General features: G+C 41.1%; 1 protein-coding gene across 10 annotated transcripts in view; it reads right to left on the reverse strand.

Moving 5' to 3' along the window:
• The window catches only part of si:dkeyp-44a8.4 (collagen alpha-1(XXIII) chain), a 126,912-nt gene that overhangs the window by 24,928 nt on the left and 81,220 nt on the right, over nt 1-20,764 (reverse strand). For 7 of the 10 annotated variants that reach the window (XM_034883753.1, XM_034883757.1, XM_034883747.1 and 4 more), the window contains exons 3-5: nt 8,604-8,648; nt 5,967-5,974; nt 4,700-4,726 (exon numbers count right to left, since the gene is read on the reverse strand). In XM_034883753.1, coding sequence (XP_034739644.1) covers nt 4,700-4,726; nt 5,967-5,974; nt 8,604-8,648 — 80 coding nt within the window. The remainder of the gene's footprint in view (nt 1-4,699; nt 4,727-5,966; nt 5,975-8,603; nt 8,649-20,764) is intronic. The other 3 variants (XM_034883751.1, XM_034883756.1, XM_034883752.1) reach the window with 1 other exon arrangement.

Genomic DNA, 20,764 nt, shown 5'->3' on the forward strand with positions numbered 1-20,764 from the left:
GGGAAAATTGGATTTTGATGTGTGGTCCTTACATAATAAATTACATGCTTCTTTTTCTGTATAGTTGAATTGTTATATTGTTCCTCCAGTGTGGTACAAAACTACAGTGCACGCCACAGTCGGCAAGGTAGGAAAAAGAGCTGGAATTTAAATAAAAATAGAAAAGGCTGAAAAAAAAGAAAACTTCTCACAACAAAAGGCAAAAAATCAGACCGCAGAATAAAAGGATGGATAAATGACCAGAGAAGAAGAAATAACCCGGGAGACTAATGTTGAGAAAAAGTGAAAAAATAAGCCTTAGCATACCACTAAAACCTTAAGGGACTGTGGGAAAAAGCCTTTTTTGTGTGTGTTTTTGTGTGTGTGTGTGTTTGTAGTCTACATTGCCAACTTGTCCCACAGCATCCCTTGGTAGATTAAAAAAAAGGTTCTGACTCAGCATTCTCACCAAGTAAATGGCTCTTAAACACATTTCTGGAAAATAACTTGGCCTGCTAGAGGGCATATGTCTGTGTCTATGTTTGTGTGTCTATGTTTGTGTGTGTGCATGCGCATATATGCATACGTGTGTGTCTTAATCCAAATTAAACAGGGCGAGGGGTGTCTTTGCTGTGTTTATTGAACTCCCTATGGTGCAGACTGGTAATTATCATGTACGTTGTAATTGTTGAGGATGCTGCGTGAAAACTTGGTGTCTGCACATCAGAGCAGACGTCTCAGCTAGAAGCACACACTAGGCTCATTGAGCTTAATTACGTGACGTCCAAATTAAGGAAGATGTGGAGAGTGTTTCCACTCCCCTGGTCCTACTTTCCTCCTTTGGTACCATTATATTTCTTTGCCATTGTAGAGATCCACCAAACCACTTGTGAATATTTTTCATTTCCCCCTCCTCTCCAGTTAATTTCATGTTGCCAAATGGCCACTCTGCCATGGCTACATGAGCCTAAGTTCTTCTATAAAAAAAAGAAAAGAAAAAAAAGAATAGTGGCGGCCTCCAGAACCAACGAACACAATAAAGCATACCAGAGTGCTGTGTGTTTGGGACATAAAAATTACTGACATGTTGTTGGGTGACTGTCTGGCTTTAATCTGCGCTCAGAGGCCTGGAAGGCTGAACAATTGAGGCCTTGGCCGGTTTCTGCTGAGCGGCACTTTCGTATAAACATGCTAGAGGCAGGGCATATAAATGAGAATGAACTAGGGTGTGTTTATCCCCCTGCACTGTTCTGTCAGTCTGCTAGGCTTTGATTATTTGACACTGGGAAGGTTATTTTCTGAAACTCAAACCCCTCGCCTGTGATTTATGAGAGGAAGAAGTGGCAGGGGTTATACGAGGAGAGAAAACAATCATCAGCATGCACAACACACACTTATCATAATGTTATGCTTCAGATACACACATGCCGCGTGTCATTAACATTGTTTATCACATTAATGCTTCAATGAAAGTGGACTGCTGAGCCTAACGACTGCAAGACAAGTCTAAGCCACTTGAATGATGTGCAGCACATGTATGCTCACACATTGGCAAACATACACACGTGTATGCACATACCTTATATTACAATTGTTTAGGGGTGGAAGTAAGTAAAAGTAGCAAAACCACAGTGTAAAAATACTTTGCTACAAGTAAAAAAAATCATGCATCACAAAGTACTAGTAGAAATGGACTTCTAAAGTACCAAAAGAACTCATGCAGAATGGCTCACTTCAGAATCTTATACTGTATGTTATAAAACTGGATTCAAATTATTGATACATACATTTTAACAATGCAGCTAGTAAAGGTGAGACAAATTGTACCCTAATTACGTTACATACTGCTGGATAGCATATGAATTTCCCCCAGGGACCAACAAAGTCTCATCTTAACCTTTAATAATAAATCATACTTTATTTGTTAAATGTAGTATGTATATTAATAATCTCAATATGTAAGGTAACTGGTAACTAAAGTTATGAAACAAATGTAGTGGAGTAAGAGATGAGGTGAAGTAGTTGCCTCTGAATTGTAGTAGTAGAGTAGAAGTATAGTAGCATAAAATGGAAATAAATCACAATTGAGCACTTGAGTAAATGTACTTTTTATTTTCCACCACTGCAATTGTTCAAGCTTTTGGACATGTGTACAGTCGCCGAATTAAGACTCCGGCGTGCTGAGGGTTATAGGTTTGAATTGGACAAAGGTGTACTGTAAAAGAGGCCATAATACATTTGCTGGCAAGTATTCTAGTTTGTTTTAACAAAGAAATAAAGAAAGAACATTTACAGGCACAACAAACGATAGCACCGCAGTACTCTCCGGAAACCGACTTGACTCATTTGTATTGATGTGCACATGCCCTCTCCATATGAGCAGTTCATGTCAGAGAGGTTATTGGTGTGAAAACATATCACACACACACACACACACACTCACTCACTCACTCACTCACTCACTGACCACTTCCACAGTTCTGGCCTCTGTTACAAAGGTCTGCATAAACTATGGGTGGTTGGATGGAGTTCACTCACATCTGCGCATATGGACATAGATACACAAACAGTTACCCAACCGGAGGAATGGCCTTTTTTAAGCATCAGTGTTTGAAACTTGATCATCTCTGCTGCTAAATTAAATAATGTACTGTCCATGTTATTTGCCAGTATAATTAATCTGCTGTTGTTTCACTTTAACGGCATACAGTGCATGCATGCTTCCTTAGTCATAAGACACATTATAACCGAGGCTGCCTCTTACACCTACATAATGACTATAAGGATTGATTTTATTACCATGACTACGCCGGGAAGGATTACGCATATTATCTATCTTTTAAAGAACACATAACATAATTTAAAGCAGATGTTTTAAAGTCAAAAACAGCAACACTATATGGTACCACAACTGTGGAAATGAAGACAGTGACAAAAAGTCACAGGCAAACAAACACGATTGTGCACACACAATTCTCTGTGCGTTTGGTCCACCTGTGTGTAATTAGCAGCAGGCATTTCCCGTCAGGAGGGCCGTGCAGTGCCAGGCAGACTGGGAATCTGACTTGGAGCTAGGCCCCATGGGTAATGAAATTCCCAATATTCCCAGTGAGACAACAACACACAACCAACAAGACGTCGGGGAACACAAACACGACAACGTAGGTAGACATGGCAACCAAACAGGGTGTCACAATTAATGCTCATGCAAACCATGCAGACATCCAGCCCTGATAAATTGAGAATCCATCTGCTCCCACAGACTAAGCTCTAGAATATTGAGTGTGTCTCAGTGTCAGATGACTACCCCACAAATTAGCAACAGAGCCATGTGCTGCTTTATCTCCGCAGTGATGGAGCAAGTCAGCAGCCTTATGTTATGGCCACAAGAGGCCGCTATATCTGTGAAAAACCCAAGAACTGACTCTCAGTCTTGGTATGCATCACTAATTGACATCAGTGGTGGAAGAAGTGTTCAAAGTCAATTCTACAGTGTAAATATACTAAAAGTACTTTTGTAAAAGTGCAAAAGCATTAGCATAAAAATATAGTTAAAGTACTCATCATGCAGAATGGCCTATTTCAGAATGATGTTTTATTACTGGACTAATCATTATATACTTAAATATTTGTTCTTACATTCTTATATTTTATTCTTATATTTTGTTATTATAATTATTATTATTTCATGTATATTGTATGTATGTATATTTTGTGTGCTGCTGTAACACCCATTTTTTTGGGATCAATAAATATCTATCTATCTATCTATTATCAATGGATTTATGTGTTCATCACTTTAATGGTAAAGATAGGACTCATTTGAATGACTTTATATACTGCTGGGTAACTTACCTTTGATATTATTTAAGAATGTATTAGTTCATATGTTACATTAATAATCTAAATCTTCAAAGTAACTGGTAACTAATTAAATAGATGCAGTGGCGTAAAAAGTAACAACAAAGTTTGCCTCTGAGATGTATTGGAGTAGAAGTAGCATAAAAAAGTAAAAAGTAGCATAGCAAGTGTAAATACTCCAGTAAAGTACAAGTACTTAAAAATTGTACTTAAGTGCAGTGCTTTAGAAAACGTACTTAGTTACATTCCACCACTGTCAGTAATCTGCTTTGCATTCAGTAGTCATGGATGTCCACAGTTATATAATTTAAACATTAGTTAAACCCATTAAAAGGCTGAAGGCTATTACTTGTGAGTGAATGTTTCACATTTTTCATGGGCATGGTTAGCACTCACGTGGTTTATGTAAACTGACGATATCTTTACAAGATCTGTCTTCATGTTTATTGCTCTTCATGTTGGATCGCTTTCACACGTGTGCTAAATATGTTTTAGATCACTATTTTATGCCTCAAGTTAGTAAGTTGTGAAGCTTCAAATTGGCTGTGGGAAATAAAGACCTTCATCTCATCTCACCACCCGGATTAGTCCGTGTGTGTTTAAATATAACCGTCTTTGTATTTGAGTCACTTCTCAGTCATGGGGCTGCATCATTGCTGAAGATTAAAAGTTGAAGGTAGCATGAAGAGGCAACAGGCGACAATTAGAGTAAATGTAATGTTTTCAAAAAGAGCAGAAAGGAAAAAAACTCAAAAAGGCCTCATGAAGCAGAGTGAGAAAAAAGAAGGAAGGAATAGCGAATAGCAATAGACGTGATTGGGTAAATTGAAGAGTGACAAGATAAATAAATCAAATTTACCGGGTATCCATCCCGTCCAGCCTTGCCCTGGTGAGGTTAGAGATTAAAGCATGAAGCATTGAGACAGGTTAGAACAGAAACCAACAGCATAATAGAATAAAGTGTACCAGGTTCTATACCTGGGACACTTTATTCTAAAGGAAGTATTAAATGGTACACAGGATACTGGTTCACTTTTTACTAGTTCGTAGAAAGAATATTTGATTGAACTAAGTAAATTTAAGGAGTTTACATTTAAATTGAGAATATTTAATCATATAGTATGTTTATTTTTACACTCCAACTTTTGACTCCCAGTTAAACAATGTATGGCCCACATATGATGTTTTTTGGCAACTGTTTACATCTGCTTTTCCAACTTCAATGGTCTATTCCTGCATAAAATAATTAAAAAGCAAACAAAAATGGCACTGAAATTGTTTTTGGCTTACTTTCTGACAGCTTGCAGCCAATGAACCTGACTCAGACAAATTGTTCAGACAGATCTTTACATTGTGGAGCAGCAGGTGACGCCGAATTACAACACTTTTACTTTGACTTTATGGGCTGGAGGCTAGGCTTTGTGTGTGTTCAGGAAAAGAATGTATGCATCATTTCGTGCACACTTTTATAAATGTATTATAAATCAGCTGCACGAACAATTTTCTCCAATAAAACAATTTCCTGAATTTTTTGCTGTCCAATGTTTGTGGAACAGCGTTATGATGTGTTTCAGAGCGTACAAGGTGCGGCCCTGCATATATGATCAGAAAAGGGACACTCTTCCTAGGCAGGTCACATTATTTCATTTTAATTTAAATAAATTTCAAAACTGAAGGCAGCAGTAGTCTCCAGCTAGTACATGTCTTTATGTGTTTGTTTTATTTGCTATGTGTGTGTGTGTGTGTGAGAGTGAGAGAGAGAGAGAGAGAGAGAGAGAGAGAGAGTGTGTGAGTGAGTGAGTGAGTGAGTGAGAGAGAGTGAGAGAGAGAGAGAGAGAGCACAGTGTGTGTGTTTGTTGACGCACACACACACACACACACACACACACACACACACACACACACCTCTCTAAGTGGTTGATTTCTTGCTGCGCTCTGTGGATGGACATGTGTGAGTGAGTCTGTGTCTGTCGGTGTGTTCTGTGAGAGAAAACTATAGTTTGTATTGTTCAGAAAACTATGTATACTTGTGTGTGTGTGTGTGTGTGTGTGTGTGTGCGTGGACTGTACTGTAACTGTTCAACAATGATTTCAATACTACCTGTATGAGATGGAATTGTACTTACAGGCGCTCCTGCAACAGAAAAAGAGATATCAGGCATTAGAAAATAAATTATATACATCTGATACATAAAGCACAGCATGTGTGAGTTATGGTAACTTCTGGTTTGTACAGCAATCAATTCCTCGGAACAATGGTGCGCAACAGAAAGACTGCGCATGCAATGCGGTTTGTTAAATGATGACTGTAATAAACCACCTAAATATGGTACAGAATAAGCTCATTAGAGCTGCAGCCAATGGAGTTTGTGGTAAAACTGTTATGACAAACAGACTTCTGTATAATGGGGCATGTTATGCATGTTATGCATTAAAATATGAAGTCATGTTAAGACTTTGCTGCCTAAGAAGATATGGGTGTATGAGATAGAGGAGAGACAGTGTAAAGGTTGGGGTTGTGCTGGCAAACTGTGCGTCCCTTTAAAGGAAAAAAAAAAGATATCTCTGAGATTTCTCCAGGGCAGTCTTTCAGATCTGATTGAAATGCTCTGATGTTGAGCCTCAGCAGCCAAAAACATATTCGGCTTTTCTTACTTAGCCTAAGCAAAAACAACAGTAATGATCAAAAGACTAATTTCTCGTTTTTTGCGGTCTAAATAGAATATTCTTGTAAAAAAACATTCTCTTAAAAGTCCATAGCTGAGGGCACTGATAAACCACCCAAGCCCCTACAAAGTAAATATAGTATATATTGCAATAAAAAGATTCTATATTAGTGATAGGTCATATGGATATGATCTAAATTTAAAACCAATCATAGTACTGATTTATGTAATTGTTAACACAATCACAGTCAATCGCATAATTTGGAGCTACGCCACCACGGCAGTCCTGGTACCACACAGCTCATCAGCATGGATGCAACACTAAACATTTACAGAAACTCAGCAAGATTGAAAACAGACTTCTTCTGGGGAGAAGTGGGTTATTTGTTGTGTTTTGGTACTACTTAAACATAAAAAAGTCATACTAACATGACCAGAATCTCTCTTAGCCTGCTTGATTCAAGGGAAAGAGCATTTGTTTTGGGTAAAAGGGGTCAAAAGAGGGATTAAAAAATGAAGCTGCTTGGGGCAAGAAGGTTAAAGGGAAAGAAGAAGAAGAGAGGCCGTGGGATTTATGAGGCATGGAGACCAAGTCAATCAAATTTAGCTGCGTCTAGACGCCGGGACAAAGACCTTCTGGACCAGACAGTTAAGTAAACAAATGCACACTGGTCAGGGAGCTGCAGTAAGACCAGCTTCAAGCCGTGAACTTGAGACAAGTGTGTGTGAGTGTAAGTGTCTGAGTGAGTGTGTGCGAACACTAATAAGAAAGAAAGTGACAGGGAAGGAGAGAGAGGTAAATGGCAGATAAAAGAAAAACAAGTGAAAGAGTAAACAGAAAGAACTACTCTGTCTGCGCTCTTTCATGTTATTCAGGTTTGGGTTTCTGCTTATTCTCTTCACTCTCATTTGTTTTTCTGATGGAACGGGGAAAACCACTTCTGGTCTTGTAAAAAGTTGTCCCGGAGTCATCAGCTGCAGCATGGCGCAACAGCCTCTCCGCAACAACTCAGAGGGAACTATTGGAACTATTTATTTTGACCTGTTTTTCTTATTGTTGAAGATTGACGGCCTCAGAAGAAATCAATGGGCTTCGGACTGAGAGTCCCAATCAGGCTGTGGAAGCGAGGATGTTTCGAGAGAGACAAAGATTGGTGATTTCATGGGCTTAGTTGAGAATTACTACTTCCAGCCAAATCCTTTAATTGAACAACAGATAGACAATCGAGTTGGGATTTAAAAAAAATCAAGGCACTTTGGCACCACAGTGTAAGAACTTTAGATAACCCACAGCTCATCATTGAATATTCTATGTCACATAAAATCAAGTCAATAGACAATTAAAAAAAAAAAAAAATTTCAAATATACTGTCCTGCTTTAAAAGGGTGAGATCACTTCAGAAAGGGAGGAAATAGAACAATAAATGTTACTGGTGAGCTTTAACTTAGTCAACATCTCCTCTCGAACAGATGTCATCTACTAAATGAATCACAACCAGACTGGGAGTTTTCCCACCTGACACACATCCTGCAGAACAACTTCAGTACTTCAGGTTTTGATCAAATCAAGACCTGCGCCACAACTTGGTGGAGTCAACGTCGAATAAAAACAAAGGTGACTCAAACTCCGAACATCCGATCTGTCACGACAACCTTTTCAGTAACATCTATTATGTCTCTACACTGTTCTGGTTCCTCAATGAGTGTTTTGCGGTCTGGGTGGAAAGAAAAAGCAACACAATAATGGCGGGAGGTGATGTTGGCAAAGGAGAATCTCATTAGGCCTGTACTACTGCAGCTGCTACCGCTCAGCGAGAACGACTGACATCTGGGCAAAGTTAGTGCAACCACATGGCCGAGGTTAGCGCTATGTCGGCGCAAATGAGGAGGGACATGGAGAAAGGCCAACTGCAGCTCATCATGCAAAGGCCTGACTCGTGGGTCACTGCTATTTTACAGCCCTCAATCTTATCCAGTCACTCAGGAAAAGAGAGGGAGTGTGGCTGCAATTGAGAGAGAGGGAGGGATGAAGAGTTGTCCAGGAAAAGAGAGAAAAAGAGAAATAAACTAACAAAGCAGGTGGCGGGCGTCACTTACCAGGTTCCCCTCTTCTTCCCATCCTTCCACGCTTCCCTGGGGGCCCTGTGAAAACACACAGACAGATAAATCTCCCAAATCAGCACTGCAGGCATGAGTAGAGAACAGCCGAGCATTACTTGCTGTTTCGCTGCTGGTGGTCATGTGTTGCCCGCCATTAAGTTTGTGTGAGCTGGCACAGCACTGAAATATCTGTGCCTAAGTGACGTGAGGACAGATTCAGATGTTAGAAATGAATACAAAGGATGCCGTCAAACTCAAAACCAAATGTGCTGTATGATTTTTTGGCAAACTGAACAAACTGGACCTTCTGGCATGTTTGGGACCGATTCTCTCCTCATTCTGGCTGAACATCAAGTTCATCAGATACATTCCTCGCTGCCTGGGCTTTATCCAGCTACCTTCCTCTGACGCTGCAGCGAGGCAGTTGGCTCCACCACCTTTCCGGTAAAATGATTTCTACTGTTGATGGAGAAGTCTGGTAAAGTCTTGAAAAATAGCAGGAGGGCTGCAGTGAAACCAGGAGATGATGCGACCAGAGAGAGGGCTGACCTAGAGTCTCAATGCTCATGCTGCTACAAGACCATTAATCATTTCTACACCGCCACTGATCTGTGCCAGTGTCTGCCTGGTCATGTAACAGAAGTGTTGTTTTTAAGAGATGGTGCAATTGAAATGAGATGCAAAAAAAATGAAAAGAGGTTTCTGCTCAGGCTCAGAAAGACCGTCTGCCCCTTGCCTTTACCTTAGCAACTTGAACAAGGCACAGCAGGCTAAGCTTTGGATTTCTCCACATGTTGGAGCTCTGTGTGCTTTGAGAAAGAGGGGCACTCTGTATTTCAAGTTAGGTGGGTCAAGTCTTTTATAGCCTTGTCTTATAACCTTTACCTTTGTGTTGCTTGTCCACATGAATCATCAGCTAGTGGATCTTGACTTAAACCTCCGTATTTTTGCATGTTATCATTTATGTTTACACGGTCAATGATAGAGTTGTTGTTTCTGCAAATTTATGGCCACCTGCCAGAAATGAGAAGCAGGCTTTTGTGTGAAATCAAAGACCCATTGTTTCAAAGTTCATAATGAATTTCAAAAGGTAAATCTGCCACCATTATTAATGTAAACCGCATATGTGTGGCAAGAAAGTAGGACAGCTGAAACAACAGTACAGTAACCAAACCTTCTGGAACTCTCCTGTAGGTAACACCGTATTTCATCTCTTTCCTTCCATCCTCCCACACTCAGTCCGGCTTTTGTAATGAAATGGGAACCACACTGGGTACTGTTCCTGATGCTAAGTGGCTGTGGCTACAGACATGTTTTCCCTATTGTCATTATTGGGGTTGTTGTAGTGGCCTAATCACTTCCTGAGTCTGCCAACCCTTTCAAAGAGACCTCAATCATGCTCCTCCACCTCCTTCTACCGTCTACCTTTCCCTCTTTCATCCTTCTTTCCCCCCTTTATGCAACAGCAATACGCTATTAATTACTTTGGAATTAAAGGAATAATAAGTATAATAAAAAAAGAGTTAACTGCTGCCTGCATGTGCTCAGTCAACAGCGTACCATTGAAACAGATTTCCACCTTATACTGTTTCTTGTACTTTATCTGATTCAGTTGTCATTTGTAGCCTCTGACAGACTTTGTTTGCAACAAAAAGACACAATTAAAATGTTACAATGGAGACTGAGTGCAGCTGTGCACCTAATGACTCTCATTTAAAATATATGTTTGAGCAATTTGAATCATTTAACACTTCTACACCTTTCAAGCCTCAGATGCCAGTTAACACACTCTGCCAGCCGCAGCATTTACATTGATAGTCTCCATTTTCCATAGTGGGCTCTGCTTCCTCTGATTCAGCCACCGCAGCCATAAACAGCAGCATGGGGCTGTTCTGCTCGGGGCTTAGGTCTCTGCAGGGAGAGACCGAGCATTTCTTCAGGGCCGGAGAAGAGGGAGATGGGGAGAACAGTGGTGGTAGAAAAAGGAAATGGGAAGGACAGAGAAACGGTGGGACCAGGAGGAAAGATGGTGAAGAAAGAAAAAACGATGAAGGGAGTTAGTAGGGGATGGATGGATGGCTTTACAATCCCTTAAAAATCCTTGTAGTACATGGTCGTTGGCCATTTAAAGTGCCTTCTCAAGCATGCATATGCATTATAAGATATGGGTCACGGGGGGCAATGCCTGCTCTACCTTTATTTGAGACATAAAAGGCAGCCTTCAGCTTGTTGACAGGTCAGTCGCCAAACGCTGGAGGAGCGGGCGTCAGAGTGACTGAAACGTGGGAGCGAGATTGGTCCGGAGTGGAAGGGTTGAGGGGGAATGGAGTTGGGTGATGACAAGTTGATATAGGACTGGATTGACTGGATGAATTAATGGGAAAAACAGCAGCACTGGAGAGCAAAGTGTGTGTGTGTGTGTGTGTGTGTGTGTGTGTGCGTGTGCGTGCCTGCGTGTGTACATGTAAGTGTGGAAGTACTACTCCTACGTACTACAGGAGAGCAGTGAACACATGACCAGTGAGATACAGACAGACAAACAAACGCTCAAACATGGGGACACATGGCGTGACTTAGGTGTCGGTCTGGACTTCCTGTCTCGTAGTGGCATACCAGGCTCGGTAAATGTCACACATGCAAACAAAAATAGAAAAGGTGTGTATGAGTTAGAGAAAGTCTGGAGGATCATGTTTTACTAGGACACAGTAATGGGATGTATCATAATTTGACTTCCATTCCCTTCTTTCTTTGTCAAAGTCAAAGGTTATCAACATCAAAAGGAGACAAAACCAAAACATTGTTTTTGGGTGATTGTTTGGTTTAAACAATGTAAAGCAGATGCCAGAGGAGCTTGCAGAGGAGATAGTGGAGAGAAAAAAGGGAAGTTAACAGATGCAGAAAAAGATTGGCAAGTCCTTCACTATTACAGGTGTTGAAAATCCCCAAAAGAAAGAAAGATGGACCTCCAAAATTGTCAGGCAGTTAGGTAAGACAACTACATCCTGTAGAACTCTCTGAGGGACACGCACGCATGCACACGCACACACACGCACGTACACACACACAGAAATGTGTTTGAACTTGGATAGTAGGTTTTTTGCCTAAAGCACCGTATCTCATCATAACCCTAAACGTCTCTGCAGAAAAGCATGTAGTCCATAGTTTGACTGGGAGCAGCTAGCAGGGCAACCGCTCCCTTAGGACTAGAAGTGTGTTTGTATGAGAATGTCAAATACCTGAGACTGACAGAAAGAAATATCAGGATCTCTGCCTTGATTTGATCATTAGTCTTCACATGGGATGTTTTGGCGACTGGAGCATGACACATACTTGACATCACAGTCCTGTGTATGAGCTCACACACACGCACATATTCTGCAGAAACACAAATTCACATACACACTTGCGTGCATATGCTGAATATTGAACCTTCCTGCTGTGCAATCAACCTGAGTGAGTTTTAAAGCAATTTTCTATCAACGCTTTCACTGATTGCAAGTATATCTGTGATCTAAAAACCACACAAACACAATCTCCCTCTCTCACTCACATTCTTCTTTTCTCAAAATATTTAGAGCAAGAATTTGTCAGGTGAATGTTACCAAATGCATCTACAACACCTTTGGTCTATGGACACATGGACGCACACACACACACACACACACAAACACACACACACACACACACACACACACACACACACACACACACACACACACACACACACACACACACACACACACACACACACACACACGTACACGCGCTCACGCTCCATCTGTTCGGTCTGTTTCTTATAGCTCGGCTTGATTTAGCTACTGTGACATTTCTCGCAAACAAACTGCTTCCAGGGACCAAACCGCAGGATTTGTGGAACGACCCCCATCTTTCATTCTTCTTTTAGGCCCCATTTTGTTTAAACCAACAACTGGGAGCAATAAAGAGCCAAATGAAAATAGCAGAATGTGATACTTCGAATGGACAACCACAGGACTTACATCAATCCATCAACCCATCTACCCCCCTTCTCCACTTCTTCTTTGTTTCATAACCCCCCCAATACTCCTCCTGCAACAGGGGAAAATTTAATTTAACTGGAAAGGAAGAGAAAGGTGGGGTGGGGGTGTGGATGGGAAGAGTGTAAGTAAGATCAGCCTCTTTCTTACATGTTAACTGGAGGCAAAGCAAAGCATTTATCAATTTGAACGTGAGCGTAGGATGAGATACAATCTCATGTCTGGTCTGAACTTGTACGCATATTTTTGAGTCAGTGTGCCACCCCATGTCCACACTGACTCATATAATTAGTTTAACAGGAGAAGGAGAAGTCATCATGCCCATTATCACGCCCTTCTTCCTCCGCCCCCCACCTGCAAACTCCTTGTATGCCTAAGAGTTTGCAATATAAGTCTGTATATTACTCTCAGGACTATAGCATACATATGTCAAGGTTGTAAAAAACAAATAAACTTCAGCTGGAGTTGATTTACTACGTCAACACTGTTGACAGTATCAGTGATCTCTTTCCATTCTGCATTCTTTATACAGCCTTCAATACCTGTTTTTAGGCTGCCAAATAGTATACACGTGCAAAAATCTCCACCTCTGAAAAGTTCCGCTTCTTAGCCAGATTACATCCCGCCAAGTCGTAAATTGTAGGGGTGAAGCCTCAAAACTAAACTACGATTGTTTCCAGCGGCTGCATTTATCAATGAATGACCATTCTTATGCTCTGATAGGTGATACCAACGTTTCATAAATCACACGTGACGCCTTTTATTTTTTTTATAAAAGATTATTATTGGCTAGAAATGGTGATAAGTGTAAACCGAGCCCTGGGTATCCTGCTCTGCCTTTGAGAAAATGAAAGCTCAGATGGGCTTTTTTGGAATCTTGGCCCTTATGAGTACATAAGGGGCAAAGTTACCTCCCCTTTCTCTGCTTTGCCCGCCCAGAGAGTTTGGCCCACCCATGAAAAACAAGCAAAGTGGCTGTTGGTCAAGGCCATACCACTACCCTTCACCTTGGCTCCCCTTCTCCTCCTCAATAGCTACAAACACAGAAATGGCACATCCTAAGGGAAGCTCACAGTGGGACTGGCTCTAGGGGCTCTAATTCTGCACCAAGGCTGAATTTTGGGAAAGAGACTTCAGATACAGTATTAGGGGACCACTAAGGCCTTCATAAAAGCATCCAAAGACCACCATGTCATGGGACCTTTAAACATACAGCGTTTGTTTAAAATTACAAATTGATTATTGAATTGAATGTTTTATTATTTGTCAAGGACTGAATCTATGCTCATAATGAGACGTCTGAGTCAAGTTCATTGAAATTGTTTACCATTTTGAGAAATAAATGTGAGGATTCCCTTCTTACAGTTCCTGTTTGCACAAGGGGGCACAGCTGTTGAGCATCTTTGTCTGAAACCAAACTACTTCTTCCTAAGTGTCTCCTGATCTGTCTGCATTTCACTGTTTGTCCAACTTTGCCTCTACACATGCTGTGGTTGTAAATAGCAACAGAGAGTGAAAAAGACAACGGATGTGATTCACATGGTGGTGATTCATTCTCCAGCTGCCCCGTGTCTCCACTGTCTTGGGTCAGCCTTGGTTCAGAATCACACAACAGTTGCCTGTAATCCCACCTCATCCCATCAAATCTTCTTCTTAAATCCTAAATGTAGATTTAATAAAGATCTGCATCACATGTATGCAAGGTGTTTAAATGATGCAATCATTTCCCCACATCAGTGTTTTCTTACTTTTTTGCACCAGACTCAACCACGATGCACTAAATGTCCATCTTATTCTGGAAATTGCAGAATCCACATTTTAACATAGCGGTCTCAGTCAGAAGCCGGTAGTCTAATTGTCTGTAGTCTTCTGTGCTTTGTCACGATTACTCTACTTCATCAATTTCTTTGGGTTCCAATCAGGGTGCACAAATAACTTTTTTTGTCCACCAGCCAAATATTTAATGAATGTTAAAAAAACTTCAGCCACTCTATAGATTAACATTATTTTGTTTGGCTAGAGATTGAAGCCACTTGCATATTTGACCAGCATTTGATTGGTGGAGGCTGCTATTTTTGTGCCCTGGGTCCAATAATTCAACAATAATTGCTAAATGAAATGTTTGTCTTCCTTGAAATACTCACTTCTTTCTCTTCTTACATCCCAATATTAAGGAAAATAATGAAGTAATAACCTCCCTTTTACCACAAAGTTGGCTTAAATATTTAAGAATGATACTTATGTTTGGGGTTAATTAGACCACAGAGAGGTCATTTTCCCCGTGAGACCTCTTACAAACAGGCTGTTTTAAAACTCAAGTAACAGAAATCCTAATAGACGAATTTTGGCTTTGGCAGTGGTAGTGCTACATTAGAAGTATTGTCAACAGCAATCACAGATAAAAATATGTAAATCTCTCTTGCATTTATCCCTGTTTCACTGCTGGGGATGGACGGCGTCATTTTATTCTTATGAAACAGGTCATTAAAAATCCTGTTGTGAAATAATGTTAAGTTTGCTTTTTGAGCTGTTAAAGAGGGCTTGAGATTTCCTTTTCAAACTAACAAAAAACTGGCCATCAACAAAGATTGTTGCAAGTTTAGCATATGCAGCATTATCTCAAGTCAGTGGATACAAAAAATTAATTCAGAATAGTATCAAATCAAAGCAGTTATTGCAAAAATGTGGTTCCCCTAACATTTCTATATGTGTCTAAACCTCCAACCACTAACACAACACTACCATAAGCTGTTGTTTTATGTGAAATATATAAGTTATAAACTCTGCCTGTGTGTGGACCATACTTCACCTCTCTGACTGTTGAAATGTGGTTTGAGACAGAGAGAGAGTGAGAGAGAGAGAGCTGTTGTATAGTAAACATTACTCTGGTATCCATGCAAAGATAATCTGCGATTGGGAAATAAGTAGTTGAGAACACATCGGTACCAAGTCAACACTGCGGTTTTAGTGTTGCGTTACGGCAGAGTGGATTTCTCTGGGCAGAGTGAGAACGCATCTGTGTGTGAGGCTATCTGAGAGTGTGTTTTTGTGAGGGCATGAACGACTATTTCATGCCCGTGTGAGTGTATTCAACATATAGCTTCCTTGACACGCTCCGTCAGGGCTGAGTGACGCTGCTGTAAACCTGCATTATGTGTGAGTAAGAATTCATGCATGCTCTTATAGCGTCAGGGTTGTTTAGGTGTTTAGATGTCTGTTGCATTATTCATTGGGTCCTAACGAACAAAAAGCTTATCATGCCTGCATTTATTTGGCTTTCTATAATCGTTGAAAGTTCATTTGTGTTTTTGGTGTGACAGAGCTTGCACTTGTGGAAAACTTGATAACGTGTTTTGTGCTGCTTGTGGGCGTGCACAGGTTAGGAGACCCTTGCTGTTGTGATGTCCGACAGGTGGTTTGCATTGAGTGGCATGCGGGTGCTGAAACGCTACCAGGTTAGTCACCGTGTGTCACAGCTAATGAGAGGCGAAGGTAGAGATGGGCCTGCCCCACACAGGGACAGACGTAGTCAAAACAAAGAGTGCTCCAGCAAAACCCAGTCAACACCAGCTGAGCACAGCAAATAAGAGCAGATCACAAAAAAGTGGACCAGAGCACCCAAAGGTCAGCAGCCAGAAGACAAAGGCTTTGTCTTCAGGTTATTTTCAGGTTCAAAGTAAGTCAGAAAAAGGCTGCATGAGGATTGAACGTTGTGTTGCTGAGGCCCCCCAGTTCATTCATCTCACCACGTGATTGATTCATGTAGTAGATGACAGCCTAAACTCATAAACTGAACCTTTGCTACTGTTAGCCACTGGCCATGTTTATGGGTAATGATAGATGCTTACATTAAGTATAATATTAGGGCAACATCACCAAACTGACTCAGTGATATCATATCAGTATCTATATCAGACCAAATGAGCAGAAAAATCTTTAATAGTATTGAAGTGAGTTAATAGTGTATTTTATTGTGTATCAATGACACATTTCATTTGTATGGAACAGAACATGTTTCTTCTATTTATAAATATATGTCACTCGCTGTGTAAAAAAGAAAATCTCCTTTCTTCCCTGATGTTGGTGTATATCATAACATTTTCAGAGGACAGCAGAGGCAGTTTTCGTTTCAGGAAATCCTGAAAAACGTTTGAGAGCTCTGCTGTTTAGAGTTTGTTATGAGCACATGTTAACATGTGTCTATAAGGTCTGTTTTTGCAAAGAGGGCCCTGGCGTGACGATGCCTTAAACAGGTTGACCCCAGATAAACAAACCCTCCTCAACTCCAAGGGAATCACACATGTAGATGCACACATTCACACTCAGATGCGTGTGCTTGTTGACGCTGGGTATGTTGGTGTGTATGGGAGAGGCTTAGTTTTCGGCACCATTGTTACAGACTCCTGGGTGGTACTTCCATAGGGAAGGACTGTATCCATGCTGGAATTTGAGCACTTGAGGATTTTAAGCGCACTTGCACGCAAATGAGCAATTTACTTCAGCTTGGAAATTGAAATCCTGCACATTTTTCATGTTGTTTTTTCTTGTGTTTTGAGTAGCACTGGTTATTGACAAACCTCCTGTGACCAATCGCCACCCTCAGATGTGGGAACCACTGAGTCCCAGAACGAATGGGAATTGTGCCTGAAGGCAGGGGACAGCAACCGGTGCGATGTCAAGGTGAGAATTAGGGTTATGTTTGTAGATCCTATCAAATTGGGGGCCATCGTTTGCTGTAAGGATTTCCAGGAAGTCTGGAAGTGTGAAATCCAGTCCACAGGGAGAATAAACAAGAGGGTTAACACATAATGGCACAAAGGGAATAAAGAAGTGGGAATAAAGAAAATACATGGGTCACCTCAGGGAGCATGGGGGAGTTTGTGTCTTGAACATCCAAAGTGCCAGACTACCTTTAAACACAGACATCCTTCCTATCTTTTTGGATATTTCTTTTTAAAAAATGAGACAAGATTAAAGTATCAGAGTCTTTAATGCAATGAATGTCAGCAGCATCAATATGTGCAGTGGAAATTTGACAAGGATAGGAGTGTTGGTTTCGTCCAGTGCCAGTCTGTGTCAAATGGTGGTCTATAACAGGATAAAATGCTCTTTTATCTTTGTATGCCTTATTCATTCACACAATGTGGTTCTGGTTTGACGTTCTGGAACACGTTAGAGCAGGCCCAGGGAGCCAGGCATGGAGAGAGCGGGGGTAGGTCTTCAAGTGTAAAGGAATAAAAGAGAAAAGTGCACTAATCACCATGACTTTAAAAAGAAAACTGTAGCATTTGTGTGTGTATGTGAGTGTGGCTGTAACAGAAGACAATGTGTAGGGCAGTGTGCGGGCCACGGTTGAGGAAACATGGTGTGAATGTTCAAAAGGGAGCTTCATTCCAGCAAGCCTTTTTCTTTAATCCCAACAGATCTCTAACTTTCCCTTGGCTTTCTTAAGACAGAATTCCAGCCTTGCTTCCCTGTGCAATTTCTAGCAATTAAAATCAAATTCTAATCTCCACCATTATTTCTCTCCTTTTTCACAGGTGTGTCACCCCTTGTGCCCTTAGCTCTTACTTTAAGCTAGCTCTGGTTTCTTTCTCCTCTTCTCTCACACCCGAAACAGACAGGCTAATTACAGCATCCGCGGAAGCCAAGGTGAGAGCATGCAATCTCAAAGCTGCCGAACTCGCAATGGTTTATGGGCAACACGGGGCAGGTGGTACAGAGGCTGATTACAGAGTTTGGCGTGGTATGCAGGTGAGTAGAACCATAAAACACACCAAACCAACACAGTAGACACAATGGACCTTTGCAGACACGTACTGTATACTTGATATCACATTATCAGTTGTTATTTTATCAGTTAATCAGGTATACATTAAGTAAATGGATAGGTAAGGAGACGTGTGGTCAAATGTGTTTTTCCTACTTCTTATTCATGCATGCCTCCTGCCACAGCGTTCACGTGCCCATAATAGCCCGTTCCTCCATCAATCACTCAACTTTCTGCCATGCAAGCTCCAGCCTATTCTTCTTCCTCACCACCATCGAAACACTGCCCATTTATTTTTTCATCACCGCCCCTGATTCCAGCAGCCTTGGCAATAGGTCCTGAACATGTGTGTGTCTTTCCGGCCTGAAGTAGTGATTACTAACAACAAGTTCCCCACTGGGGATCAATAAACAGTATGAAGTTTAAAGTACCTGGCCTGATTCATCGACTTTGTGCCAATACTCCTTTGTAACTGGTCTGGTAGTAATCATATCCCAGTGTATAGCCCTCTGCGCTGCCAACTCATTCTGGCTTAAACAACAAAAACAAAACAAAAATGCCACGCCATGTGATACATGTGGATCAAGAATTGCTAAAGGATGTGACTGATTATGTGGAGCAGTGCCACGTTAGGTGAACAAGCGGTATTAAAACATGAAAATTCATGTTGAGAGTCAGCTTTTAACAGATGTGATGTTATTTTCTAAAACAAATGGTATTAGGGCTGGGACGGTTATCCCATTACCGCAATACCGCAGTCAGGTGATGCCTACCGCTCGTCACCGCCATTACCTCGCCTGCACATGTTTGTATGTGTCACTCACTTAAGACACCTTTCCATTATCACTCTAACTTACACTACTCTTGTAAGCGGGTTGTGGTTAACTGCCATAGATACTGGGGGAATTTCTTGCTTTTCAACCGTGTTAAGAAAAAATCCATACCGTCCCAGCTCTAAATGGTATGGAAATATATTCTGGCTTACTCGAATAGAGTACAATTTAGAATGAAGTAAATACTTTGCACTTCAGGATTAAAGGCTAACTGGCAAGACAATATCCATGTTGGAAAATATTCACATGGCTCCCTGAAACAATTTAAATGCCATTCATGAGGACTAAAAAAAAAATCCATAAGTGAACAGTCTACAATCCAGGGTCTTAGTTGGGCTCATTGCAAACAGAACACATACATATGCACATGCACGTCAACTATATATACACAGTTGTGACGTTGCTAGAGCTACTTCAGGGGCCAACATTTTTGACAACATATTCTGACTTTTATGGCTGAGTTAAAATATATAAAAACAATTCAGAAATTTATTCAAAAGACAAACAAAAAACAATCAATCAACATCATTCAATTCTGCCTGAATTTCAACTTGACTGTGTCAAAGTCAGCAGCATCAAGTCATCTGCCTGCTGGGACAAGAACTGACAACTGTGCTGCTGCCTCTGTGATCACTCATGAACTCTGTGTGATTTCAAAACGAGGGTATCAACTACTTCTTTTAAAGATGATCATCTGTTAATTTCTAAGCCTTGCACATACAGGTGTGCAAAAGGAGGATATCATTTCATAGTGCCTCAGGATACGATGCCATAACTGCAGGGTTTCTGAATGTCCCTCGCTCTCTGTGCTGTGAGGTTACTGATGTAACATAACCCATGTCCCCTTTCAATACTGCGTGATTCGAGGGCTAGAACAGTGTAGTGTGACTACAGTATGTGTGTGTTGTGAAGCTGCTCCTGTGGCAGGTGCAGACGTGCCCCAGTGTGAACTTTTTGGGACGAGGTCATGTGTCACTTTATCCGCATGGTGTCTTCCATATTTGGTCCAATCAGCTGCTCAAGTTCCTGGGGTCAGAACATGGCTGGGATGGCTGTCGAGCTTTTGTCCCAGTCGGTGAGAGACTGAAATCAGTCTGATGTTACAGCCTGTTGTGAGTGTACGTTCAACCATTCATGTTCCCACAGTATATAACTTATATATTTGTCAAGGTATCTAGAGTTTTGCATATCTCTGGGCAGATGGCCCTGTACGACAGACATATATTTGAGAGTATTTACAGTTTGTGTGTGTGTGCGTCTCAAACTATGTAAGTTTGTGTGCCTGACAGCCGTGACTGTGAAAGATGGCTGACACAGCTGATATGTCCAATAGCTTTCATGTGCAGTAATGAAAATAAAACACAGCTGGGCGTGCATGAGGTAGGTGCGTTCATTGCTGTTAAACCAATCATATCTCTGTATCAGCGTTCATAATATAGTGACCTTGCAAAAGGATCCAGAGGAATCACGTAGGCAAAAGATCCCCAGCTGCATGGAGGGGGAGGAGAGAGAGAGAGAGAGAGAGAGAGAGAGAGAGAG

Source organism: Etheostoma cragini, chromosome 10, assembly GCF_013103735.1.
Source record: "Etheostoma cragini isolate CJK2018 chromosome 10, CSU_Ecrag_1.0, whole genome shotgun sequence".
Lineage (NCBI taxonomy): Eukaryota > Metazoa > Chordata > Actinopteri > Perciformes > Percidae > Etheostoma > Etheostoma cragini.